This window comes from Coturnix japonica, chromosome 4, assembly GCF_054131305.1.
Source record: "Coturnix japonica strain WE chromosome 4, WE-NBRP24, whole genome shotgun sequence".
Lineage (NCBI taxonomy): Eukaryota > Metazoa > Chordata > Aves > Galliformes > Phasianidae > Coturnix > Coturnix japonica.
This window is the reverse complement of record NC_140666.1, coordinates 62501970-62529774: the sequence shown is the minus strand read 5'-3', so window position 1 is coordinate 62529774 and position 27805 is coordinate 62501970. Positions and strand designations below refer to the sequence as shown.

The window sequence follows — 27805 nt, the reverse complement described above, 5'->3', positions numbered from 1 at the left end:
GGCTGTTAGCTACATCCTATACCACAGGACCGCTCCTAGGCGTTGCTCGCCGGCCCTCCCTTGTCTCCTAGCGGTCTGACAGCTCGCCATTCCCGTCCACGGCGATTTTGGGAAGGGGAGCCGTGCCTCTGCGGCGACCGCTCGGCGAATCGCTCGGGTCGGGCTCAGAAATGCCCACGAAACGCCCTTCGGTGCCGGCCGTGACTCGCGGGGCTCTCCGGCACCCGACAGCACCGCCGCTGCCGGTGCCAGGCGTTTCAAACAGCCATTTGTCCCGCGGCACGCGTGACGCCGGCTCTATCTATAGGCGGGGGCTCTCCCAGCCGCGCCCCACGCCCGGCCCGGAGCCCCCCCAAAGCCCCCGCCGCCGCCCGGGGGGAGCCGGGCCCGGCCCCTCCGCCCGCCCCACCGAGGGGAGGGGGCCGGATGGGCGGCCCGCCCGCCCCTTCGGGCCACTGACGCGCCCGCCAGCCCCAGCATGGACGCTGCCGGCCCGCAGCCCGCCGGTCCCGAGGGACGGGGCCCCGGGAAGGAGGAAGAGGAGACGGCGGCGGCGTATGCGGAGGTGTGCGGCTCGGCCGGAGCGGAAAGCGGGGCCGCGGACGGCGGGGCGGCGGTGGCCACGGAGGGCCCGGCCCCGGCAGGGCATCGCCCCGAAGTGGCCGCCCCGGGATGCGGCTCGGGGCCGGGGTCTCCGTCCTCCTCCTCGTGCCCCTCGGCGGGCAGCGCCACGGGCGGCGGCGGGGCGGAGGAAGCGACCGCGGCCGGGGGCCAAACCTCCTCCTCCTCGTTGGGCTGCGAGAGCGACGAGGAGGCCGGCGAGGGGCGCGGGGCGGGCGAGCCCCCCCGGAGAGCCCTCGGGAGCGCGCACTACATCAGCACGCAGGAGATCCAGCTGAGCGAGGTGGACCACGATATGGACTTCGACGCGGGGCTGGCCGCCCGCTGGGACTTCGAGGACGACAACGTGATCTACTCCTTCGTGGACTACGCCTCCTTCGGCAGCGACGAGACCCCCGGCGACACGCCGACGGAGGAGGACAACAGCTGCTACCTCAGCACGACGCCCAGCGAGCGCACGGCGCGGGCGGACAGCGCGGGCAGCGGCAGCGAGGCGGCGGGCGGCAGCTCGGGCAGCGGCACGGGAGCGAGCCCCGCGGGACACGTCCTCCTATCAATCAAAGCGGCCTCGCGGGCTATAAAGGAGTGTAGCGCCGCGCGGGAAGAGCGCCACGCGACCTACGGCGCCGAGCATGAAGGCGACATGAGCCTCCGCGTCGCCGCCGCCCCGGAGCGCGCGGCGGCCTCGGGGCAGGACGCCGGCCGCCAGCACGCCAAGAAGTTCATCGCCGTCCCCGCGCGCCTGCAGACGCGCTGCGGGGCCAGGGAGGCGGGCGGCTGCTCCAGCGGCGCCTCCAGCGCCGTCAGCGAACTGGACGACGCCGACAAGGAGGTGCGCAACCTGACGGCCCGCGCCTTCCGCAGCCTGGCGTACCCCTACTTCGACACGCTCAGCCTCGGCTCCCGCGCCTCCTCCGCCTCCCTGTCCGACCATGCGCTGGGCGTCAACCGCTGGTCCACCTACCTGGACCTCAAGTGCGGCGCTCTGGGGCCGCGCGGCGCCGCGGGCGGCGGGCAGCTGTGCGTGCGCTCCGGCAAGGCGCCCAGCAGGGCGCTGCAGTTCGTGGTCAGCAAGCTGGACGGGGAGATCGCGCACGTCGAGGCGCCGCCGCCGCCCCGGGGGACGCTCGGCGTGCGGGAGCCCGGCCGGGCCGCCCGAGCCGGCGAGGAGGAGGCCAGCAAGAAGTCCAAGTTCGCTTCCAGCCTCCTGAAGAACGTCATCTCCAAGAAGATGCAGCTGGAGCACGAGTTCAAGATGGAGCGGGGCGAGCTCACCGACACGTCCTCGGCGGGGCCCGGCGCCGCGCCGCCCGCCGGCCGAGACCCGGAGCCCGGCACCGGGAGCGGAGGCGGCGGGCGGCCGCGGGAGGGCGGCGTGCAGCGGCAGAGCTCGCGGCTGTCGGAGGGAGGCTCGGAGCACGGCGCGCCGCCTCCGGAGGAGCCGGGGGAGCGCGGCGGCGGGCGGTCGCCGGCCCCCAAAGCGGCGACGCCGCGCGAAGGGAGCCAGGAGAGAACCGCGGTGGAGGAGGGGGCCGATGCCCGGCGGAGCGGCTCGGAGGCGGCCAGGGCCACCTTCCTGCGCAGCCAGCACAGCGCCTTCAGGTCGTGGAAGGAGCGGGAAGCGGAGAGCAAGGAGGAGCGGGCGCCCGGCGGCAAGGCGAAGCCGTCCCCGCGGCCCGAGCCGGGCGAGCCGGCCGCCGGCAAAGCCACCAAGATGTCGCGCCTGTTCGTGCCCGGCATCCAGCACGCCAACAAGGAGAAGGAGCCCGCCGGGCAGCGTCCCGCCTCGCCGCCCGCCGCCAAGCCCCGGCTCCCCGAGATCAAGATCAGCCTGGGGCCGCCCGCAGAGCCGCCGTTCAGCATCGCGCAGCTGCTGACGCCGCAGCTGGCCGCCCGACCGCCCGACACCGGCCTCAGGGCACCGCGGCCCGACGGCTCCGACAGGGTGCCGCAGTTCCTGGTGCGCGACGTGCGGGAGGGCAAGGGCAAGGCGCAGGCTCCCCTGCATCAGGTGCGGGACGTGCGTAAGCTCATCAAAGGCTCCCACGGCGGCGATTCGGCGGATGCCGGCAGCGACAGGGGCAGCGTGGGCTCCGAGCAGGGCGGCGCCGAGCATCGGCAACCTGGCTGGGCCGAAGCGGGAGGCAAAGCGGCGGCAGCGGGGGGCCGGGCGCTCGGCTGTCCGCCGGAGGGCACCGTGCTGGTACATCGCACCTCGGGCCGCCTGCCCGTGGCCACCATCGCGCCCAACAAGAGCGACCCGCGGCAGCCCTCCGTGCTTAAGATCGTCGCCAAGTCGGCCGCGCCCTGGAGGCACCAGGCGGCCCCGGCGCCCGCCGAGAAGGGCCGCGGCGCGGAGGAGGACCCGCGGGAGGAAGGCAAAGCGGCGCCGGTGCAGAACGCGCTGGAGAAGCTGACGGCGGCGGTGCGCAGCATGGAGGAGCTGTACAGCTTCAGCAAGCGCGAGTGGAAGCGCAAGAGCGACCCGCTGCCCATCACCGGCAGTCACGTCCTGTCCCTCATCGCCAGCCAGGAACGCGACGCCGGGCCCCGCCCGCCCCTCGCCGCCGAGCCGTCGCCCAAGGCCGAGGAGCCGTCGAACAAGGGCCCCGGCCCGACGGGAGGAGAGCGCCTGCCGCGCCGCGCCGCCAACCCCGCCGCCGCAGCCGACAAGGTGTCCGCCAAGGCGGCCGCCTTCGAGAGCCTCGCCCGGCAGCGCCAGCGCGGCCCCGCGCCGCCCCGCGCCCTCCTCACGCTCCGGGGCTCCGCCGCGCCGCCCGCCAAGCCCCCGGCGGACGGCGGCGTGCGGGGTCCCTCGGCGGCGGCGACGGCGGCGTTGGCTCCGCGAGCCCCGCGGCTCCCGGCTCCCGGCGGCGAGGGACGGGCGGAGCCGGAGCGCGGCACGGACTGCGAAGGCTACCTGGCCCTGCCTCTCGCCGCCGCGAGACCCGGACCCGCCCCGGCGGCGGCGGCGGGCGGCGGCCGCCCCGCCCCGGTGTCCTTCGGCGCCGCCCCTCCCGCGGGCGGCCCCGGGCTGCCGTCCGCCGCAGACGCCTCCGCCGCCCCGCAGTCCCCCGACGCCGCGACCGCTCTCTTCCCGCCGGCGCTGCCGCCCTTCGCCGCCGCCCCGCCGGCTCCGTTGTTCTGCTTCTCGCCGTCCGTGGCCGAGCCGCTGCCGCAGCGGCGGGTGCTGCTGGACGTGAGCAGCGGGCAGTACTACCTGCTGGACGCGCCGCCGCAGCAGCCCGTCAAGCGCCGCCTTTTCGACCCCGAGAGCGGGCAGTACGTGGAGGTGCCGGTGCCGCCGCCCGCCGTCGCCCCGCTGCCGCTGCCCCTGTCCCCCCTCGCCCTCAACGCCGGCGCCTTCGGGGCCGCCTACATGCTGTATCCCGGGCTGCTGCCCGCCGCCGTGCTGCCCGCCGGCGCCCTACAGCGCCCGCTCTCCCACCCGGGCAGCGAGGGCAGCGGAGCGGCCGATCCTGGCAGCCCGGCGGAGCCCGAGGCCCCGTACTACGTGCCCGGGGGGCAGGGGCCGGCGGCGCGGCACGGGACCGCCGAGGCCAAACCGCTCGTCAGCATCGCGGCGCCCGGCGGCGGCCCGCGGCTCGTAGCACCGCCCTCCTTCGACGGCACGACCATGCGGCTGGTGGTGGAGCACCGCTGAGCGCCGGTGAGTGGCGAGCGGCGGCGGCTGGGGCGGGGTTGTGCCGCCCGTTAGCGCACATGGTGACAACCTGAGAACGGGGTTCACCTCTTCCATTTGGGTCGGAGGGTATATCCAGGCATCGGGCATGTGTTGGGTTCTGCCTTACTTCTCCCCCGTTGTCGTGTTGGATCCTCTTATAAACTCAGCAGTTCTATTTGTTCTCATAACTTCGCTGTTCCCACCTGCTTCTTTCTCACTTTCATTATCTGCCGGAGCTCAAAAAGCACCTGGATGACATTCAGATGCAGCATCTGGCTTTTGGGAGGTTTATGTTGAGGCTGGGGTTAGGCTCGATGAACCTTGTGGGTCCCTTCCTACTCAGGATGTTCTATGATTCTGTGATTCTCAGAGTTTCCTTTCTTATCCGTTTGCCTTCATCTTTCTGTCACATCTGTGGCTTTGCTTGGGGTAGGTTTTCCCCTAACAAGAAACTGTGATGCAAAAGCAGAAGTGGCAGTTATGTGTTTCACACAGATCCAAATAGGAGCTGTCGGTCTGATTGCTCTCATATCAGGTCAGGCCATTTGTCAGATTGTGGCTTTGAGAAGCAGCCAGATTCCATTGCTTAGACCTGGCTTTGGCAGGCAGGGATGACACGCTGAGCTGGCTGCGTCCCCTTTCTTTCCTTCTGAATTGAAGCTCGAGCTGTACTTTGTCTCCACTCCTCAATATCTTCCCATAAAGGACATCTCTCCTTTATTTTCTTTTTCATAAACCATATCTCACCTGGCTTGGCCTCTGTCCCCTTTTGTCAGCTCAGTTCTTAGCTGGATTTTCCTGCTGCCCTTTTTCTTTCATATGGCTGTCAAAACAGATCCTGTTTCCAAACTCATCTTTTAGCCCAAAGTTGCCTCAGAGATGTTACATAGCCCTCAGCTTCACACCACCAGCAGCGCTTCGGGGTGCTTTCCTGTGCCAGCTTTTAGGCTTTAACTTTGCAAATGCTTGCACACGTGGTTATGGGTTCTTTCACTTACGTGCATTGTGCTGGGTACTGTACCTGACTTTCAAGGCCTGTAAGTAACTCTGGCACCTACACTTCCCAGCTGTGTATAGTTACTGGTGCTGCTAAAATCAGAAGAGTTGTCTGGCTATCCCAGACTGAGCACTGAGCAGTTAGATATTCCCGGCCAACACAAGCCTTTGCTTGGAAGTCCCTGGTTGTTAACAGGCTTTGTACTCTTCTGGTGTACCTGCACAGGGCTCCCCGGAAGGGAGTTAAGGCAGTGCGTGCTTCACACCCCACACACTGGGATTGGTTCTGCTGAAAATACAACTATACTTGACTGTAGATTCACAGAATCACAGAATGGTTTGGGTTTGAAGGGACCTTAAAGCCCACCCTGTTCCAATCCCACCTGATCAGGCTGCCCAGAGCCCCACACAACCTGGCCATGAACACTTTGTTTAAAATCTTGGGATGCTGCTGCTTCATCCTTGGCAGTAGTTTGGGGGATTTATAGGAAGAATACTATAGCAGCGAAGGACACGCTGCGTGCTTTCCTGGAGTAGAAACTATTGCTTGCGTATTTGTGGCAGTTCTCTAAGAATCTAATTCTTATTAATGGGTTTTTTAATTGCTTACAGGGCTGAGGAAGAAGGATCACTCTGCTTTACCTGAAACACGCCTGGTAACTCCGAAGGCTCATCCTAAAAACTGCTTCTACCGTTTTCAGATGTTTTTGCTTCATACAAAACAAGTGTGTCAGTTTCTTGTTTCCTCGACGACAGCAAATCACTGCTTTATTTTCTGCACAGGTGTTTTTGTATGGAAGCTGGTCTGCAGACTTTGTACGTGGCTGAAAGTGGTGCTGCTGCTGCAGCTGTTTGTAATACGGAGTGTGCAGATGGAGCTGTGTTTGGGTTTGGATCAAAGCACAGTTTTCTCCAGGTGCCTGCAGTGCCTTGAGATTCATCAGTGTAGCCACATGGCTCTTGAAAAAGAAATGAGACCCTCAGCTCTCTGCCACTGCTGTACGTTACAATCATCCCCATAAGTTTTGGTGCCAATGTAAGATCAGATCTCTATTTTGTACTCTATAGTTATGCACTTTGAATTGCAAACAGAGAGAACTGTAGTGTTCTGGTCATTTCTAGTGTTTATTTTTTGGCGTGGTTCAAAAGAGATTGTGTAAATACCAGAAGATATGTTTGATTGCTTTCATTTTTTGTTTGCTTCTTTGTACTGTATCGAACATCACAAGTTGCCTTAATTAGCAGTGTTGAAATACTGGAAAGAAGATGGATGCAATATTTGTAGATCTCAGTTCTAAAGGTGGCATTTATTTTGACAGCATTTCTTTTGCTTTAAGGCTGCAGTATCTTCTGTTTCCAGCTGCCACATTGCTGATACCCCTAGTGATTCCCCTGAGAGAAACTTCTTTGTTCCAGTTCCATTCACACACAGTCATTTGACAGTGTCTGTTGGGTTCACCTGAGGGCCACATCCACGCTCTCTTTATTTGCTAAGAAAACAGTTGTCTTTTAAACACTCCATAGTCACTCAAAATGCTTTGACTTGTGAGTGTGTGTTTGGTGTTGCTCAACAACTACTTTTTCTCTGTGAAAGAGAATTATGAGCATTTTAAACTGAGTGAATAATTTCTTCCCATCACTGTTAGAACAGAAAAGATGTGGTGGGTAGGCAGCCAGGTGCCAGCACTGTGTGAAACATGGTGCAAATTGAATAGCACAGCTGCTGTGTTCTTATGTGCAGGAGATAGATGCTGTCAACTTTAATGCTCTTGTTATTATAAAGTGAATGTTCAGCCAAGCAGTTTGTAATTTTAAGCATTTACTGGGCTTTCTATTAATCATATATGATCTCTATTTTCTAATGCAGAATTTAGCTATTTTTATGATCTTTCTACATGCAAACCAAGTCTTTGGCTGTGCTGATTTATTTTACCTGGCAAAGTATTTTTTTACACTTATTTTTTCCCCCCAAATTGTCATTTCTACGAGTAACCTGCAAAACACAGAAAAATCGGCCAGAGCTGTCCTTATGGGTGTGAGATTTTGTTTGGCATTGCCCTCAGGATGAGATGCGCTGCATGGACACATATAGTGACTGATGTAACATGGGTCTTCTCATTTATCTCACTGTTATGGAAATCTAATTAAAAATTATATATTTTGACCCTTTTTAAGAGCTTAAAGGGCCCGACTTGAACTCGTAGCATGTAATCTTAAGTTCCTGCATTTCAGTCATTTGCTTTGCAGTTACAAGCCTTAACTTTTGCTGCGATTCTGGCTAAATGCCTCTTCTGGAAAATGAATGCTTCTTCCCCTTTCCCTTTACTCAGTAATTTGGTGCATGTTACCAGTAGACCATCAGTGTTAAGACAGTGCTTTGGATTGCAGGACAGTGCAGGTACCAGAGTAAGTTGTCCACTGGGACAAAGACATGTATGGTGTGTACACTACAGTATTAGCATTCATGTTTAAAAATACTGGCGTGCTACCTTTTCTTATATCGGTGCTCAGAGCGAAGTTTCATGTTGCAGTTTACAAGGTAGAGGTTTGCACACACAAACTCAGGGTTTACAGTTTTACTTGGTGCACTTGAAGGGAAAAAATGCCTAGGAAACAAGTGCCCGGGATCTCAAAATGTAGTTGTTGGAGGAAAATTTTGTACTTCTATTTTTTTTTTTAAATTATTTTAATTGCCTGTAGAGATGGAGGTGATGACATGAGGTGATACCGACAGCTACTTCATTTTCTCAGGGGAGATTTCTTCAGTAGAATGTATCACTTCTAATGTCATACAGTGTTTGCTACATTTTGTCTGTTACCAAAAGGTGCCCATGCTTGCATGGAGGGGTGGGTTTTGCAGGGAGCTGAGCTGCCCAACCCAGCCCAGCAAAGCCCTCCTACACCCTGGCTCTGGATCCCCATGGAGATTTGTGAGATCTTCCCGGGGCCGTGATGGTTTTTGGCCTGACAGCGTGATGCTTTGCTGAGCTGGGCTGGGAGTGTCCAGCAACTTGCAGGGCCAGACCCCTGGTTCTCCACACTGTGTGCATCCAGCCTGGGCTTAAGCCTGGCACACAGCAGATATTGCTAGAAAAGACAGGTGGAAAGAAATTTGGGGATGTGGTGCTCCTCCAGGATAGCCAGGGGTGAGTTTCTCCTGCTGATGGAGTGATGCATAGCTATGTACCTTGGGTGAGAGGCAAGCCCTTGGTGTCGGGGCCTGTGAGCTGCTTGTATTAGACGTTTCACGGTGCAGTCGCAGCATATTGCAGCTGAAATTCAATAGGGGAAGGCCTGCCCACCACTTTGGTTCCCTCTCATCCCTGTGGCAAGGTTCAAGGCCTGTTGCAGCCATGAGTTTTAGGTTCAGTGGGACTGGAGTGATGCGTGAATGTGGCTCTGGTCCTTCACAGCAGAGTTGGTTTCGCTTGGGTAAAGTGAAATCCCTGGTGAATGATTTAAAATGTATTTATGGGTTGCGTGTGTGGTTTGTTGTTTTTTTTTTCTCCTGTCTGCATTCAAAGATGCCTCTGCTATTTAGTGTTGATGGCCAAAGTGTCATTCCTAATTCTGATAAATTACCATTGACTTGTAGCTACCCAAGAACACATACAGTGCTTTAAAAATACTTGGTTTTTTTCCACCTTTCTCTGTGTTTTTTTTTTTTCTTGTCCCTCTTTTTTTTTTCCTTTTTTTTTTCATTTTTCTTCTTACGTTTTCCCCTTTTTATGGGGATGGGTTCTCAGTGTAAAGGTATTTAAAAGTGCATGTGTGAAGTAAGGGCAGTGATTGCTAATAGAATGTGGGTGGTATGTCTGATGGAAGAGCAGTGGGTTATACGGCAAATAGGAAAATGCCATGAAAGCATTGTGTGGATAACGTGGAAAAATAAAGCTGTAACTAGAGAAAAATGGACTCTGAGCTGCTTCCAACGTAAACGATGCTGTGGGAGCACGCAGCTGAAGCCTGGAGCAATCCTGCTGCTGAGTGCCATGAGCCTGGGATGTTCGGGTGCCAAGTGTCTCCGGGACTGCACACATCAGGGACACCTCGAGATGTCGGTATCACTTGAGAACAGACTGGTTGGAACTGCCGGATACCGAAGGTTGTAGCTGAATGAGTAAGCATTTGTATTATGGGTGGGCTGGTTTGTTTTGTTTTGTTTGAATGTTATGACAAATAAAATGTATTTTTCAGTAAAAGATACCCTTCAGATGAGCCTACTTGGTCTTATTTTTTCAGAGTCCCTTTGCTGTCCTGCAGAATGACTAACAGGGGCACTGTTTGGCAGAACAGTAGAGAAGAAAAGATTTCATTGCAGAGCAAGTTAAAAACCCCGTGCTTAATGTCCGTGAGCTGTCACAGTGTCTTAAATCTTCAGTATGTAAGAGGCAAATTATGTAATCCCTTATGCTATATTTTAATATATGCATTTTGTTGTGTATTTATATCTTTATGATCTTTTTAACCACATGTCTGAGATAGATAATGGAATGCAGACTGTCACCTCATCATTTACAAGTTATAAAGTCAGGTATCTTTTACGAATCTGCCATATCACTTCAAGACAGGAAGATCTGGGATAAAGAGGAAATGGATTAGGGAAAGCAGGGCCATGCGGCCTTGTCTCAGCAGGAGCAGTCTGGGTGATCTTGGGCTGCCAAGGGGTGACCAGAAGATCAAGTGAAGTGAGGGAGAAGAACGGAGAGAAGAGGTGTCAATCACCTTCAAATGAGGAGAGCATGAAACTGCAAAGGGAACTGGGGTTGTCAACAGGAAAATTTGGGTCCAGCTCTTTTACTTTGCGCTAAGAAGAGTAACCTGATTGCCATGCAACTTTGTGAGGTACTCTTCCCATCACTGCCAGTTTTGGATAGTAGGTGAGTCTTTTAAGCTAAAACCTCTACAAAACAGGTCAGAAATAGGGATATATGGGATATATCCCTATAGGGATATATAGGGAAATGAACTCTCACTTGTCCCCAAAGAGCCCAGTCTTGTGGCTGGTCTTCATCAACCAGCAATGCATCTTATAGTATGCGAATCCAGATACTTCCAATTAATCCTGCAAATCAGGTGAAATATTTCTGGTATTTACAAGGGGTTGGTGGGGGATATCTTTGAGTTCCCAAATGGTCTTCAAAACATCACCGGTAGGAGAGATTAGACCAGAAGGTAGAAACACAGTATTTGTTGTCAGAAGGAATGGGAATCACGCAGGAGTAGAAGCAGTTTCCTGATGTTAAGTTTAAACAAGCAATCCAGGATAAAACAAGTGGTGTGTTTTGGAGGTTTACACCTAGGCACTGGTGTCCACTCTCTAAAAATGATTAGTCTTTCAAAGTTCCAGGGAAAAGTTTCACAGTCTCTTTTGCAGATGAGTTATTTTTGGAACTAATACTCCAATTCGTGAATTATTATTGTTTATTTCTGTCAGTTGCTTTTGATTGGTGAGGATTCAGCATTAGCGCTTCTAGATATTTCAGCATAAAATGATCTTCGGTTGCTATCACTGCCAATTATTTAAAAGTACATATGGTAGTTTGTTGAAACGTATGTTATCTACTCTCCATGGTTTGATAAGCATCCATGGTGTTTGCTGTGGTTATAACCCTAAGTGTGTTTTCTCTTCAAATGCAGGATTAAGCAATGTATTAATTTCACCTTATTTTAGAGGACCGTCAGTTTTGTTGTTTCTGTAGCTATGGAGCCCACGTAAGTAAACCATTGCCTTCCATTACCCAGCTGTTGGACTAAGACCCTTCTGGCATCCCCATTATGTCCAGCTGTTAGGGTCAGATAACTTCAGACACAAATGTATTGCTGCCGTATCCAGGAGTAGCCACGAGGATGTTTATCACTTCTGAAAGAGTAGAACGGGCTCCATGTAATTTAGTTTCAAGGGATGCAGTTAAAGCTGTGAAAGACCCCAAATTACCTTTTCAGGCTCGTTGTCCTAAGAGCTATTTTCAGTAATGCAGATGAGCCTGCAGTTTTTCAAGAAGCTTTTCAAGAAGCTGTTCTGAGGTTTGATGAATAGATAGAAAAAATAAGATGCACAGATCAGTATGTCCAGGAGATTTAATGTATTTATGTTAAGCAGACCTGTGCATAATTATTTGAGAGAAAGGCAAACTTGATGTCGTTGGCCAAATACTTGGCCGTGGCTGGATTGACTTTCATGATCAGAAAATACTTTAGTAAATGTTGACATGGGAGGAGCTGGTAGGTCACACCTCTCCTGTGGGCACAGTCGAACAGGCACCTCCAGTGTGTGGTTCATTTTGCTTGGGGTCTGCACCACCCTCTGGACCTGCCACCATATCTTTTTGACTGTGTTGTTGTGTCCTGTGTGGCGGGGAATGAAATAGTTCCAACTGCACCCGTCAACACCACTTCTTCCCAACGAGAGTGTATCCCAACCCAGAAGGTAACAGATAAAACCGTGAATGAAAGCAAAGCAATTTCTTAATATATATACTGTATTTTTGCCTGCTTTATTTATGCTTTGACTAGAGCTGTGTCAGCACGGTCAGGAAAGACAACAAGCGACTCAGCTCACTTATAGTTTGATTTCTGCAGGTTGGGTGCTCTTGGTCTTTTACAGCATGAAAATGCTTGGGATTTTCTTTCATATTCTTGTAGTACATTTTTTGCCATGGCAGCCTACGGGCTTTTTGTTTTCAGGCTTTTTGCTTTATTTTTTGTCATGAGCACTCACACACTTTGTCCTGCAAAAATTGCGTCAGATGGATACTGGGATATTCTTTCTTAATCTGCAACTCTGTTACAAATGTAAAACATATATATTTTTTTCCCCACAGTTTTTGTGAAGCCACTGCTGGAACAAACAAAAAGGTCCGAGTATAAGTCATTTTATTTGGGTAACTTGTATGAGTAGTGACAACTTCTTTACATTCAAATACAAACCTAACTAACTTACATAGAATAAGAAGTATTCTGTCTCTGCCCAGGCTTTGGTACACTATGCATTCAAAATGGATTTCTTCCAGGACCTTTTCATTCACATAGTTTAGAGTTGCCTCAGTGGGTGCTTGTTCTCTGAGCTACACCTGGCTTGATTACATACAACAATGTGCATTTTCAGAAGGCAACCTCGGAGAGCAGCTGGTGTCAGCTTAACTCTGCTCCTGGTGATAACTACAGAAATTATACCATTGATTTCAATTGGAACAGAATTAAGGCAACTGTGAGTACTTTTGGAAATGTTACCAAACATTTTTAATCAATTGCACTTAACTATAGCAGTTAATTAAAAAAAAAAAAAAAAAAAAAAAAAAGATAAATAATGATACCAAGCACATTCTGACTGCTTAAAAAAAGGGGGGAAAAGGGGAAAAATCCATTTAAAATCATGTAAAATAAAACCCGTTTTTTTGTAAGCAGGCAGTATTGAGTAACCAGGAATTCATGGTTCCATCTGGATGTTAACTGCATTTGAGTATCAGTGAGGATTGGTCATAGGTCTAAAACACCCAAATGCTTTCAACTACATTCATAAATAATCAGTCATTTATACATCATAATTTTTCTTACTACATGTCAGAAACATGGACTTCTGCTGGATTTGTGCTTTTGGCACAAAAAGCACAAATAAAGAACTACCAGATTAGTCTTTATTAGCCCTGCTTTTCTTTTCTTTTCTTTTCTTTCTTTCTTTTTTTTTTTTTTTTTTACAAAAGTCTTAAATATAGGTTATTATGTAAACACTGTGCACACACTGGGAGCCTGATCCTGGCCTGTTGAAATCAATGGCAAATTTCCCATTACCTGCAGTAGTGCAAGATCAAGCTCCAAGTTAGTACGGTACATACCAGCCTAAGTCACTGAGTGAGCCATGGACTCAGGACACCAAAAGCTCAAGGTGCCCATTTCAAAACCAGCTGCCTGCGGAATCAGATTCAGTGGTGAAAACCTTCCTGCACATATTGGAGTTTTCTTGATGGAGAGGGTATTCACAGCCTTCCAACATCTCTGCTTTCCCTCTCCTTGCAGTGTACCGTCTGCCAGAGGGTAGGCTCTCATACTTGGTCACAGAATGCCTGTGAAGATATAATGTGGTGGTCTGGCATTAGCAGATATATGCAAAACTGTGCCCTGTAGGTGAGACTAGACAAAAATACTTTATGTACAAAGTTACACCACCACAATGTATGGGTATAATCCAAAGATGTTTTAGCATCTGTAGACTAAGACATACTTAACAGACTCTTAGGATTTCCTGGACATCCTCGAGTTCTTTAATTCCTCTCAGGCTTACCACCTTTTGGATCAGAAAACACTGCATGGACATCCAGCACAGGCTCTGTAAATGTTATTGCCTCTAGGTCTTAGCAAATAGGGATTAAGAAGAAGTAGTAAACGAGACTTCTCACATGGCAGTGCAGCTAGTACTTTTTGGCTACCAGAAGGCATCTTTCACCTTATTGTCCAGTTGTTTGGATCTCAGGAAAATTGATGCCGTAACAAAATAATACAGCACATAACAGTTATGAGATCTCAACACATGAGGTACCTTTACTGATGCTAATAAATAGCAGATCATAGCGAGACCTTTCAAGTTCATCTGGTTTACAGCTATACGCTTACTCTCAATAATGGAAAAGACAACTACTGTCAGCAGCCTTTCTGGTCACCATCAGAACTGATTGTACACTAGAGACCAATGTCCTTCACATCAATTAGTTGATTTGTTAAACCAAAGTAGAAAAAGTGCAAATGCAGAGCAAGATCAGTGATCTTCTCCAAGTCTTTCTGAACCTCAGAGGTGAGGATTGGGAAGAACAGGTTAACAAGTTGATGTGCATGAGAGTTTGCATTGCACCTGCTTATGTTAGGCTGGAATTTGCCCTCAGTTGTGTATCTCCCATGGCTGAGAACACCAAAAATTCCAGATTGAGCAGCTGGTTGGAAGGATGCCTCATTAATTGTATCTGTTAGTTCTTACCTGAAAGGAGAGCCAACTCTGTCCATCTGCATACACACTAAGAACGGGTACTGTGAAAACTGCACCGTAGAGATAAAGTCTAATGCTGTTTCGATTTCCAAAGTGGTATCCACACCAGTTTTTAGAAAGAAGGAATCCACCTCAGCATTACCAGCTACAAACATGGCTATCCTGCAAATAAATTCAGGCATTGCAATTAATTCAAAACACATCAGTAAGGAGATAAATTGCAAACACTCCTGACATCTCTACACTATATTTTCCCTCAGAGGAGCCTGCTTCAGATAAATGTATATAAATTCAGAAGAGACTGGTAGAAACTGGCATTTCCCAAGTGAAGGAGAAAAGAGAACTACCAATATTCTCCATGCACATAACTGTTATTTAATTTCAGCTCATCTGAAAGGTCTTTTATATTCACATTTTTCTCATTGGAACTACGGGAGCTGAGAAGCATGAACTTTATAGAACTGCAGCATCCGCTGGGGGGTATCTCACCTGTTCTTGACGTTGGTTTTGGACTCCCTGTACCACAGGCTGAACTCCATCCCTCCTGAGATGTCAATGGCCAGGCCCCCTTGGAAGTCTGCACTTGCCCTCGGCCCAGATTGCAGCTGGAACTCCTGGAGGTGTGAGGAAGCACAGGAATATATCCCTGTTAGTGGCTGCAGATATTAATGGTTTCCATCCTGCCTTTTGTACTACTGCCAGCAGACTGCTGGGAAACCAGCTCACCTCTTGAACACCCCCAGGGCCGGTGACTCCACCACCTCCCTGGGCAGTCCATTCCAATGCCTGACCACCCTTTCTGAGAAGTAATACCTTCTAATGTCCAGCCTGGATCTCCCCTGCTGTAGCTTAAAAACATTCCCTCTGGTCCTATCACTAATGACACGAGAGAAGAGGCCAACCCCCAGCTCGCTACAACCTCCCTTCAGGAAGTTATAGAGAGCAATAAGGTCTCCCCTGAGCCTTCTCTTCTCCAGGCTGAACATTCCCAGCTCCTCCAGCCTCTCCTCATAAGGCCTGTGCTCCAGACCCCTCACCAACTTTGTTGCCCTCCTTTGAACATGTTCCAGGGCCTCAAAGTCTTTCTTGCTGTGAGGGGCCCAAAACTGGACACAATATTTGAGGTGCGGCCTCACCAGTACTGAGTACAGGGGGACAATCACCTCTCTGCTCCTGCTGGCAACTCTGTTTCTGATGCAAGCCAGGATGCCCTTGGCCTTCTTGGCCACCTGAGCACACTGTTGGCTCATGTTCAGCCATTGATCCATACCCCTTGGTCCATTTCCTCTATGCAGTCTTCCAACCAGTCCGTCCCCAGCCTGTAGCGTCACCCGGGGTTGTTGTTGCCAAAGTGCAGGACCCGGCATTTGATCTTGTTTAACCTCATCCCACTGCCTTCAGCCCAGCTCTCCGGCCTGTCCAGATCCCTCTGTAGGGCCTTGCTACCCCCAGGCAGATCCACACTCCCAGCCAATTTGGTGCCATCTGTGAACTTACTAAGGGTGCACTCGATGCCCTCATCTAGGTCATCAATAAAGATATCGAAGAGGAGGAACATACAAGGATACTGCTTCCCCTCTGCCAGCTGATTGTCTTTTCATCCCAGGGTTTACGTGTCTGTAGTATTCCCATCACCTGCACGCATTTGCAGGTGTGTGAATACTTAATTTTCTCCCTCTTTTTGGTGTTCAGGCTCCTTAAAAGTCTCTCTCCTCCTATCTACTCAGTAGCCCAGTAGTTCTAGCTAAGGCTTTTCCCAAGGCTCAAGAAAGTAGCAGGTAGATATAGTCTTCCAAACCCCTGTAGCAGGGAGTAGCAGCCGGTGGGGCCTTATTCAATACTGAAGTTTTCCTTCTGTAACCAAGAACTTAGAGCTGAGGTGGTTGTCACCTCTTTTTAGGGTAAACAATCAATCTCTTTGTTAGAGCCAACTTAGTAGTCACTTGCTGCTGAATTGGGCTTGAGATTGTACACAAGAATGTAATGGGCTGGTTGTTGCTTACAAATCCAGCATGCCTCCAGTGAGCACGGTCATTGTGGGCTCTCTTTTCTTACTTTCACATAGGTAAAAACCATGGCTTGGGAGTTTTGTCCTTCCAAAACCAAAGGCTGTTCTTCTACTGATTGGAAGTAGTGAAAAATACTTTCTAAGTTAATTAAAAAATCCTTGTTGGTCTGTTTAGATGTGGCTATAAACACCACTTTATTTTACTTGGCTTTTAATAAGAACTGTATTGGTCAATACTTGATAATGAATGAGGCAGGTAACAGAATACATTCTGACAGGGACACACACAGCCAGAGGAGCAGATACTTTAAATGCATTGTCAAACTTCACCTAAGAATATGAGAGTACAACTAGCTTGCAATGCTGCACAACTTGAGTCTTTAAAGGCCTTAAATTCTGCAGACCTTCAGCTAGAGCTAAGTCAAATTTGTCACTGAAACTGGCAGCGAATCTAGGGAGCTCTGCTCTTATGTTTTACTAGCTCATCTATTTCCTTATTTAGAGGTCAGCACTGTCCTTTGCCTCGTGTGCAAATCCAGGCCATGCTGATGGGAGGTGTAAATCACAGGGACCTAGCCTTCTCAGGAGCAGTATTTTCCTGTCCCTTCCTATTTTAAGCATTGTGTGTCATTTACAGTGGAAAATGTCACCTTAAATACTGGAATTGGTAGTTAGTTGCCATTTAAAAAGCTGATATACTTTGTTTCAGTAAAAAAGTTTCTTTATATTTTACACTGATAGCACAACTGCATAGAGACTGCTGGAAAAGGCACTTCTCTGGGACCTGGCTACCTTCCACTGGGGTCTGGCTTTTGAATGGTTTCTCTGACCTATTAATAAAGTATTTAATTTCTCTGTGCCTTTGGCAAGTGTGTTGCCTAGGAGAAATATTAGCACTGCTAAACTTAATGCAGGTGACTTTGGAGGCTCAAAAACAATTTTATGAGAGTTGTTTATTTTACAGAGGCCATGATAGCTTTTGGACTGCTATTCTTAGCTGTCAGACCGCACTGTGAGAGCCAGCAATGGCTGTAAAACACTGCCTTGAGTTACACGAGAAAAGACGTTACAGACAGTGGGCAGGAGTGTAAAATCTTGGAAATCACCTCTCCATGAGAGGATTAATTACTGGGATTACTGTAGCTGTAAAGTTAAGGAGGAACTTACGTAATAGATTTCAAAGCACTGTAAGTATAAATCAGTTTTGGTCTTTGCAAAATTATCCACCCAAACATCAACAGGGGGACAGCACTTTTCCAGTATTTAAAAATAACTTTTCTCAAAAATCATGCTGCACTGTTGTAATCATGACAGAGTATTACATACATTATTTTCAGACAATTCAGTGTCTCTGTTTTTAAGCTCAAGTCTTGGCTTCCAAGCCATCCTTTTACTGCTTGGTTTCAACTGCACTGTCCCTGTCTCATGTATGTTTTTTGGCCTGTGCTGAAATCAACACTGTGGCCAGCTGTGGCATGCTGAGTTGTGGTATCACAGAGCAAACACTTTTTCACATGCCTACTTTTCATCTCTGACAGAAGACAAATTCACATTTGTCTTGGTTGCACACAGCATGAGTTTGTAAAACAGCTTGTATTCTGGTCAAGCGTGGCCAGGGTAAGTGGAGGCAGTACTCAACCATCAAGAAGCTAGCTTTACTGTGGCTCTCTTGCATTGCTTTTCCTCAGTTTCAGTATTAGGTCATATACAGTTCCAGTCTAGCAGTGTTTTCTGATTCAGTTGTAGTCATGATTAAAGGATTTTCCAGGTAGGAGCATCTCTAAGAAAGCTTAACAGGGCTATTTGTAACAGTTCAAACACAGTTGACACTGATGCTGTTCTGGAATGTCATTGTTAAACCATACTTAGAAAATCACTTTATGTTTAAAGAGTCACTCAGCCCAAAGCTGTGTTCAGTGGTTTTTTAAACATTTTTTTTGCCTTTGTGGGGCTAGAGGAAAGAACAAGTGCCTTTCTGGTTGTAAATGCTCGCCTTTGGTTGTGTCCACAGTTTGAATCCTCAGAGACCTAGGCAGCAACCTTGCTAGTGACAACTGAAGGGAGAAAGCAGGGTGGGATTCTGTCTAATCACAGTGCTGCCCAGACTCCCAGAGAGTCAGTGGCCGACTGAAAATGATACACTCTGATATTGCTAAAAATGGCATGCAGTCCCAGCAATGATGTGCTCCAGACTTTTATGAGGTTCTCTAAAGATGAGGAGTGGAGAATCTGCTGGCTGGCAGAGCTCTCGGGGTGTTCAGCCAACTGATTCTGCCAGGGTATGTATGGAGCTTGATGCACGCACAGCAGATGGAAATATTTAGTTCTGTAAACACCATGCTCGTATGATCATCTTTCTCATTTCTGCAGTCTGTTTGTTAAACAGGCCATGGTAAAGATTTGCCCCATAATCTGTGTGTGAGGTTGCTATTGGAATGAGCCTTAGTTTGACAATTTCTTCATTACCTGGGAAGCTCTCTAGACTTATGATATCCTTGTAAAGAGGCTGAGCTGGGTTCAGGATGAGGAAAGCTGTTCTGAGCAGGGCATGGTTATGTGTCACTTTGATTGGAGTGGATTTTCTTTTAATCTGCTTTTGGCATTTTCTTTTGCCAAGAATTAAAGGGGAACCAACAGCCATCTGTCAGGTAACAAGGTCATCTCTCTGCACTTTGGCATATATATTACATTGCCATTAACAGCCCCAAAGTCAAGCAGTTCTTTGAGTATTCCAGTTCATGGAGTAAAGCTTGAGAGGTTTCTTGAGCCCAGTGTTACAGTTAAATCTGCAAGCTCTAAGGTGACACTTGTTTGGAATGAGCAGAAATATCAAACCAAATTCTGGCACTGCACTTTAACATGTCTAGACACTTAGTCCACCAATAATATTAGATGTAGTTTGTTATATCTGTATACGAGTCTATATTTAAGCATAAAAAGAACAGATCATTTGGGGTGACAATTATACAAAAACTGTGTAATTCCCATTTTCGTTCTTGTTTTAGCCTGGCTGTAAGCATATGAAATTTGTACCTCGTAGCAATGTTCTTTGAAGGTGAGTTAGCTGGGAAAACTTGACTACCAGTGACTCATTAATTCATGACCTGACAGTTATTGCCTCATTGCATATAAGATGTTTGGACAATTTTTGAAGAGTAAAACTTAGAAAAACAAGAAACTGTTGGAGAGGAGACAACAGCTTATAGTAATATGAGTTTTCTGCTCTATCATTTTCTCAGTTGGATTTGGTTTTAGTCAGCATTACTGTGTTTTCCAGAATGATATCTGTTCTCACTATTGTACTAGATAGCTTTTCATGTTGTTTCATTCTCCTCTTTCATATTTATAATTTTTCTACTGCTTCCAAACAAGAGCAGCCTACATAGTATTGATGAGATTTATCAACACTAGAAAGGGAAAATAAGATGCTCTGTGTGCAAGGCAGAGCACTTCTGTTTAAGAGACAGAAAAAGAAGCAAAACATGCTATTAGTACCTGTGAGTAGTCTGTCAGGAGGATAAGTCCTTTCACGACGCTAATGGGATCTCCAGTTGCTGAGAGCATTTTAGACATTAAATCACCATATCCTTGGAAAAACGTAACTGGCCTGAGTTGGACATCAAACAAAATAGCTGACATGCCAGCAAAGGAGTCCAGGTTCTCCTCGCCTTCATCAGGAGTTGCAGCTATTATGGACTCTAGACCTTGAGCTTCAATCACCACCTAAGAAGTAACAGTGGTTCAGAATCAATGAAAACACTGCCTAACAACCATACACACTTTTTTTAATGTCTAAAAGCCTAACTCTAATTAGTTGTAGATTAAAAATTATGAGGTTATGACTTAAGGGAACAAAGTGGAGCAACTAGAGAAATGGAAAATAAAATCATCATCTGACTTTGCCCACAAGTGCAAGCTTACTTTTCTTTTCATCAATTTTCCTTTACAAGTGACCATTTTGCATACACGTTCCATAGACACAAAGATTTTTGGTGCAGTTTTTGTTCTGTAGAAGTTTAGGAGGAATATAATACTGAAGACACTTGCCAACATTCATTAAATGCCAAAATGGAGATTTCTCATTGATTCAAAGGAGTTTGAGCTAATCATTCTATTTCTATTTTATGTTTTACCCACAACACAGGACTTTTACAAACTCTCTGTGCTTTTACTAAGTATATCAGATAAACAATATAGATTTAACCAGAGATGGTACATGGATATATCATATAGGATGGGACACCTGTCTTCAGGTTTAAGGCATACATGCATTATTATATGGTGCAATTTTTTTTCACTGTAGTGGACTGTTATCTGGCCACTGCAGCAAACATTATAGTCCTAAGCATTAACTGAATTAATTTAGAAGTTCTAGGAAGAAGCCCATATGTGGGCTTATTTTTTAAGTACAGTGTGGCTGTTACCTGGCCAGCATGAAGTTGAGCATTTCTGTCAAAAACACGGATGTTCAAGTTGCTTCTCCTTAAAATGCCAGAGCCCGAATAGAGGATGTCCAGGCTGTACGTGGATGATATATCAGGACCACCTTAATTAAAAAAGAAAGAAGCTACCTGTGACTAAACTAGTGGATTAATCAGATGTTTGGGAATAAAAGCAGGGTTACAAGGCAGTTTCCTTGTTACATACGTGTAATGTAGCCAGAGTAAGCAGAGGAAGATCCTGGTTTGGAGAAGCGCTCATAGTTATGAGAACGCATGTCCTTCAGAACTTTCCGAACTATTTTGCTGTTGGATTTTGAAACAAACAGACAAACAAATAAAAACATAGACCCAAAAACGATACAATAACTAACATGCTACTCTTCTTTACAAACATCGAATCTGAGAACGCATCTTTCCTACTGGGAAATTCACCCTCTAGTTTTCCCATGAAAGAAAACTAAACATGCCTCTAAGTCTCTCCTAACCCAGAGCTTCTTCTCACACTGGAGCTACCCTGCGGCCATAGATAGAAAGACAAGCAAATGAAGGTCTTTCTTGAAAATTAATATTGTTGAGCAGAAGAAATATTTTGATTATTTTCCTCCTACTACTGTGATGTTTAAATTTTTTCTTATTCATCAGTTCTTGAAGATCTAAAAGCAAGAGTCCCACCAGAATTACGTTGGACAGAATTACAATCAACAGGAGAAATTTCCTACAGCTATGCAAGTTAGAGGCCTAATTCCAATTTGTACCTCTGAAAATGGAACTAGCTGTTAAATGAATGTCACTGAAATGCACAAGTTTATTCTGAAATATCCATTCTAAAAGTGGCACAAAGGTCAAGCATTCTCTTATACTGCCTTTAAATTTTACAGGAGTAACTAATAAGAACCTGTGTTTTTTCATGTGTCCACAAAGGTGTAAGAAATCAGTGTGTTCATTTAAACAGAATTTAATGTACCTTGAAGGCTTTTCAAGCTGAAGTATATCTTGGATTATGGAGAGCATGTACTTGTTCATTTCCAGAGGCAGTTCACCTATGGAGAGCAGGATGTTTTTCACTTCCATGTAGGATGGGTTACTGTTCAAGATGATAGCAGCTGCAGTGGTTCGTACTGTTTTTTCATGGACTTTACGATTCTGGTGGTATATCCTGTTCATTGTTTTCTTCACCTGGGGAGGAAACAGATTGTTCAGACAGTGCTAGATGACTGGGCAAAGTAAAGCTTAGAATCTCATTTAGAATATCATCTCAAGCTTTGTCCATAGCTAAGGCTAATATACTAGGATATATTTTCAGCTCTCCATTCTTCATAGTCCTTTTGGAATGCATGAGACATGTTCACAGCTCAGTGACCAAATGGAGAAGTGGATATCTGCTATGCTCTCTCTCAGTGCGATTCAAATACAGTCTTCCACATGGATTATGACAGCAGGGCTGTAAATAAATGGGAGTACTAAGATCAAAATACTATGTCAGTAATCAGATCCAGAGAAAGACTTATTTGAGTGTTAAGGAAAGATATATTAACATTAAAAAAAAGTCCTGCAGCGTTCACTTTCTTGTTTGCACTTGTGGTGGGTTTACATCCCTGACAAGATTTTGAGTCATCTTTGTTACATGGAAAGCCATGTAACCGAGTGACAAATTGGCCTCTACTATGTGCAATGCCAGGGCAGCACCCTGACAATTCCAGCAGATTTGAAATGGGTTGCAGGGTAGCACAGCACAGGCAGGACTTCTGCTATTTTGAATCGTGTCTCTTACCATTGTGGGCCACAGCTATTTCACTCTTTTCATACATCATCTATTCTCCTGGGTAATATGAAAGCATAAGAACAGGGATTACACATGTTCCTGTTCGTCTCTAATGTCTCCTGCATGTCACAGAGAAGGCAGCTCCCTTGCAAAGGAAGCTCCAATTTGCGGATTTCTTCCCACCTTTAATGGTTGCATCTGACTCTGGATCAAAAGGCTAAGTAGCACTGGTAGACCGCAATCTGGGATTTGGCAAGCAAAAATGCATGGAGTTTTCTGGCTAGAAATGAAGCACATGTAATAACTTCCCAATGAATAAAAATGTATGGGATTATCTTTGAAAGTGAGTCTGACAAACGTATTCTGTTTAGTTACACTTTCATTAATACAGTCTCTTGCACTTCTTTTCTTGGGCAGTGTATTTCCTTACCTCGCTGGTGAGAAATGAAGGATCATATCTCTGTAGGGCGGTAACAGCAGCATTGCTGGTGTGCCCCTCTTCTGACTCTGCATACTTCAGAAGCAGTGGAATCGCTTCTGGAAGGAGCGCATTCTTCAGTGCCAGCAGGTACATCCTCACGTTGTCATCTTTCCTAGGCTTTTCCAACCTACCTAGAATCAACTTCTTGGCTTCTACAACAGCCTAAAGAAAATAAATAGCATGTTTAAGTGGTAGCCATAACTCCACCTCCTTCTCCCTAAGAAACAGGAGCAGCAGGGCTGACAGATTAGGCAGAGAGTAAAAGTTTTGTTAAGCAAGGGAAAATTGGGAGTAATCCACAGGAATTGGGAGATATTAAAGTAAAAAGCTGGCAAAACAGATGGTTAAAATAAATTACGCTGTTTACTAAACACGTGAATTTATGGGCTTATTTTAAAACAGGGAGGAACATGCTGCCCGTCTCCCTCAAGCTCTCCCAGTAACATCAGCAGGGTTTGTTCACGTGTGCTGCAGACCAGAATTCAGCCAACAGCGAACAGCAAATATTTACCGGAAGCTTGCAGCCGTCTCTGTCACACAGCTTTCGGATGAGTTCTCCCATGACAATGACAAGAGTTTCTCTGATTTCTTCATTTGCAATATCACCCTTGAACTTTGACTGTTAGGCAAAAGAAACACTGTTAGTCCCGCTGTCAGAATATCACGAGCCACATGACAGTCATGTAGTGGGCTGACTGTGGGCATTAGTGCAATACAGAGGCAGTGATCACTAACATCCTCAACTCAAACTAAGCAGAGCTGTCATTACATATAATAACCGAGTGCCCTTTTTCCATTCAGGTGCATTTAGTGTCTCAAATAGCAGAATTCACTTTGAAGCCTTCTTTTGCTTTGATTTTTAGAAAAGGAATACCAAACAGTGGCAGGACTTTGATAAGGCTTTTCATTTCTAATTGTTCTGCTAACACTCAGAATAATGTTTATTTTCCAAGTAGTAGATGTTGGTAACATTTTACGAACTAAACAGACTTTCTATCTGGATTTTACAGATCATATATGTTCCAGGATATCTGTTTCTGGTACACTTTGAGGAAACCCTGGAAGGGGTAATAAAAGGAAAACTGGAAGCAGACCTTTTTCCTTCCCTTCCCCCTTTGACAGGGATGAGGCTCAAAAGTAGTAACTTCACTGCATTTGTTTGGACATTTCACTTACAGTCAAAGTTCTCAGGAGCATTTCACTGGGGTGAGAAGCAAATCCACAGGCATATAGGAATCGCTCCTGCAGGACAGAAGTGCTTGCATCCTTAAAATCAAGAAACTCCAGTATGGCTTCCAGTGATGCTGGCGTCTGAGCAGAGGTTATGGCATCCACTATCTGTGGACTACAAAGATATGGAAATTAACATACCATTGTAATGAGCTAGAAATTACTGAAGGACTTTGCTGCATGCGGAAAGAAGTTAATGTGATGACAGATCTGTTCATTCCAGGTAAGAGACAGAATTTGTTATACTTTGTGGCAAAAATTATGTCCCTGAATGCTTCCACATCAAAATAGCAGATAGACTCTAGGAAGTACTCGTATCCATGGATAAAAATATTTGAATTTATGCAAATACAGGATAAGGTTATAAACTGGAAGAAAAATAAAAGTGTTTTATTTCAACTGAAACAACTGGCAACTTGAGAAGAAAAGGCTTCTATGCTACCTTCTGTGCTTCCTGAGTTACTCACTGGGTTATTATTTCTGTTGTCAACTGCTATAATTTGCTTGAAAGATGCTGAATGTGCAGTGGTACTCAGAAATGATTTTCAGCTCCCAAGTTTAGATGCACATGTTGGTCACACATAAACTCCAATCTAAGGACAATATCCAGGTATGAACCACCCCCCTTCTCTGGTATATTTGCTTGTGAAAGAAACCAATTTAAAGTCGAGAACAAATTAGAGTGTTCCAGAACTAGCAACAGGGATGAGAAACTGAAAGCTAAGCTACAAAGCATGTTTGCTCTGCATCGTAGTTATATTCTTAGTGGCCAAATAATGTGCTGCATATGTATTTTATTACAAAAATAAACACAAACTTTAAACAAGCAAACAAATAAAAAAACCCTTCTATTTTCCTGTAGATAGTACTGAATACTGTTTTTGTAATGTTAAGACATTACCGGTAGAACTGAACTTGTTTGTATGCAACTTGCTCTTCTGCAGGTTTAAGTAACAAACACTTTGAAAGCTTATTCCCGATGACTTACAGGAGTTCTTTATTTTCCGTTTTAATAATCTGAAGTATCTCCTCTTTTGTAGCTTTTCTGATGTTCTGAATGAAGGATAAAAAGCTTCTTGCTGCTTCAGCTTTGGAAAGCTTTTCAGGATGCATGTGTTCTTTGATGCTTTTCCAGTGTTCAGAAAGCTGCAAAATAATTCATATTTTGTCAAATCTCCCAGTACAATCAGGTTTGGAACAAAACATGATTATTTAGACTGTCACTGCAATAAGCTGACTATTTTTCCTTTGTAAATGTACTGTGCTTTCTGATCTGTATGATGTTTGTCTTTTGTTACCATTTTCTTTTAAGTCAATTTTTTTCTGAAGTAGGAGATGGACAATCCCCATTTTATAAGTTAATCATATTTTGTTACAACAAGGTAATTCCTGAAATGATTTGTGTGGAACAGGAGTAAACATCCTATAAGGAATTTCAATTTCTTATTCATAAAGCTGCATAAGTTATGAAAGGATTTGTGGTAAGTGTACAAAATGGTAGGAAAGAAAATATTAGAATAAGTATCTGCTTTATCATATCTTGTTGCTATATTTTTTCCTCATGCTACATAGAATCATAGGATCCATAGAGCTGGAAGGGATCTGTATAAGACAAGTAGTCCAACTCTCCTGCAGAGAACAGAGACATTCACTGCTCAGACAGGTTGCTCAGAATCTGATCCAGTCTGGCCTTCACTGTCTCCAAGGGCTGGGCTTCTACCATGTTTCTGGGCAATCTGTTCCACTGCCTCACCATCCTCACTGTAAAAGACTTTTCCCTTATATCCAACCCAAATATCCCCTCTTTTATTTTGAAACTGTTTCCTCTTGTTTTGTCACCACAGACCATACTAAAGAGTCTGTCCCCTTCCATCTTGGAGCTCCATTATAGGTACTAAAAGGTCACTATCAGGTCATCCTGAAGCCTTCTCTTCTGCACGATGAACAGCTCCAGCTGTTCTTGTAGGAAAAGTGTTTTGTCCCTTGGCTCATTTCTGTGGCTGTGAATGTGGATGTGTTCCAACAGGTCCATGTCTCTCCTGTGCTAAGGACTCTACATATGGATGCAGTACTTCAGGTGAGGCCTCGCCAGCACAGAGTATAGGGGCAGGATCACCCCCCTCAACCTGCTGGCCAGGCTTCTTAAGATGGAGCCCAGGATATAGTTGACTTTCTGAACAGTGAGGGCACACTGCTGGCTCATGTCCAGCTTGCCATCCATCAATACCCTCAAGTTCCTTTTGTCAGGGTTGTGCTCAATCCTCTCATCCCCCAGCTTGTATTGATAGTGGGTGTTGCCTTGGCCCAAGTGCACACCTTGCACTTGGATTTGTTGAACCTCATGAGGTTCTCCTGGGCCCACTGCTCAGTCCTGTCTAGATACCTCTGGATGGCATCCTGTGTCTTGAGTGTCTCAACCACACCACACAGCTTGGTGTTACCTGCAAACTTGCTGAGAGTGCACTTAACCCCACTGCTGTTGTCATTTATGAAGTCCTGGCACTGACCCCTGGAGTCAATGATCTTCATCCAGACATTGAGACATTTTCCACCACTCTGTAATCGATCCTGCAGGCAGTTCTTTGTCCATCAAACAGTCCACCCATCAAATTCATATCTTTCAGATTTGGAGAGAAGGATATTCTGAGGTACCACATGAAAGGCCTTACTGAAGTCCAGATAGATGACATCAGTGGCTCTTCCCTTGTCCATTGATGCAGTGACATCATCATAGAAGGTCACTAAGTTAGTCAAGCATGATTTGCTCTTGGTGGAGCCATGCTGGTTCTTCCATATCACCTCCCTGCCTTCCATGTGCCTTAGCACAGCTTCCAGGAGGATCTGTTCCATGATCTTCACTGGCAAAATGTGACATTAACAGGTCAGTAGTTCCCAGAATCATCTTTTACCCTTCTTAAAAGTAGATTTGATGTTGCCTTTTTTCCAGTCCAGGGACTTCACCTGACTGCCATGACTTTTCAAATATCATTAAGAGTGGCTTGGTGAGCAAACCTGATCTTTGCTCACAGCAGGAGGGACATTGCTTCTCCAGTCCTCTCCTTCCAAACCAGTCTTTCAAGGGCTGTGTGATGAGCAGTTATCAGAGAAGACTAAGGCAAAAAAAAAAAGGTGTTGAGTACCTTATCCTTCTCCTTGTTTGCTGTCACCAGTTATGTTTCTGACCCGAATGAGCCAACATGGTGCCAAAGCACCTGAATCTGTCCTTCCAGCTGCGCTCCCATAAGAAACTGGTGCAGGTACTCTGACCTTTTCTCTCTCACTTGCCTGTACCTCCATTATCTCAAATTATCAAGAACGTTCCTTGGTGAAAACTCAGCTGTTCTCTGTAGGAGTGTTTACTGCAGTTTTCCTGAGTGCCCCATGTGACCTTTTCTAAAATACTTCCCCTCTTCATGGGTTTTGTGTTAGGCAATAACATTTGAACCCGCCATCAAACAGAAGTATCATTCAGCAGTACAGAGTGCAACTGCCATCAACTGTAACAAACAATAATTAGGCAACAGTGATTGAGACATAAGATATTTCCTGGAGATTAATAACCAGCTGGGAGGAGATCATGTTCTGAGGCACAGATGGATCTGT

The 27805-nt window shown here is 47.0% G+C and overlaps 2 protein-coding genes across 2 annotated transcripts in view; one reads left to right on the top strand and one right to left on the bottom strand.

Annotated features, from left to right (window-relative positions):
- Nucleotides 1–335: 335 nt before the first annotated feature.
- On the top strand, nucleotides 336–6054 carry C4H4orf54 (chromosome 4 C4orf54 homolog). Its single transcript, XM_032444435.2, has 2 exons — nucleotides 336–4291; nucleotides 5915–6054. The coding sequence occupies exon 1, from the start codon at nucleotides 479–481 to the stop codon at nucleotides 4283–4285; it is 3807 nt and encodes a 1268-aa protein (XP_032300326.1). The 5' UTR covers nucleotides 336–478; the 3' UTR covers nucleotides 4286–4291; nucleotides 5915–6054.
- A 6107-nt stretch (nucleotides 6055–12161) lies between these two features.
- Nucleotides 12162–27805, bottom strand: part of MTTP (microsomal triglyceride transfer protein) — a 28736-nt gene continuing 13092 nt past the window's right edge. The window contains exons 8-18 of the mRNA XM_015862082.3: nucleotides 25191–25348; nucleotides 24149–24317; nucleotides 23484–23591; nucleotides 22922–23134; nucleotides 21694–21905; nucleotides 20935–21032; nucleotides 20712–20833; nucleotides 19783–20010; nucleotides 14769–14893; nucleotides 14271–14441; nucleotides 12162–13365 (exon numbers count right to left, since the gene is read on the bottom strand). Coding sequence (XP_015717568.1) covers nucleotides 13197–13365; nucleotides 14271–14441; nucleotides 14769–14893; nucleotides 19783–20010; nucleotides 20712–20833; nucleotides 20935–21032; nucleotides 21694–21905; nucleotides 22922–23134; nucleotides 23484–23591; nucleotides 24149–24317; nucleotides 25191–25348 — 1773 coding nt within the window. The 3' untranslated portion in view covers nucleotides 12162–13196. The remainder of the gene's footprint in view (nucleotides 13366–14270; nucleotides 14442–14768; nucleotides 14894–19782; nucleotides 20011–20711; nucleotides 20834–20934; nucleotides 21033–21693; nucleotides 21906–22921; nucleotides 23135–23483; nucleotides 23592–24148; nucleotides 24318–25190; nucleotides 25349–27805) is intronic.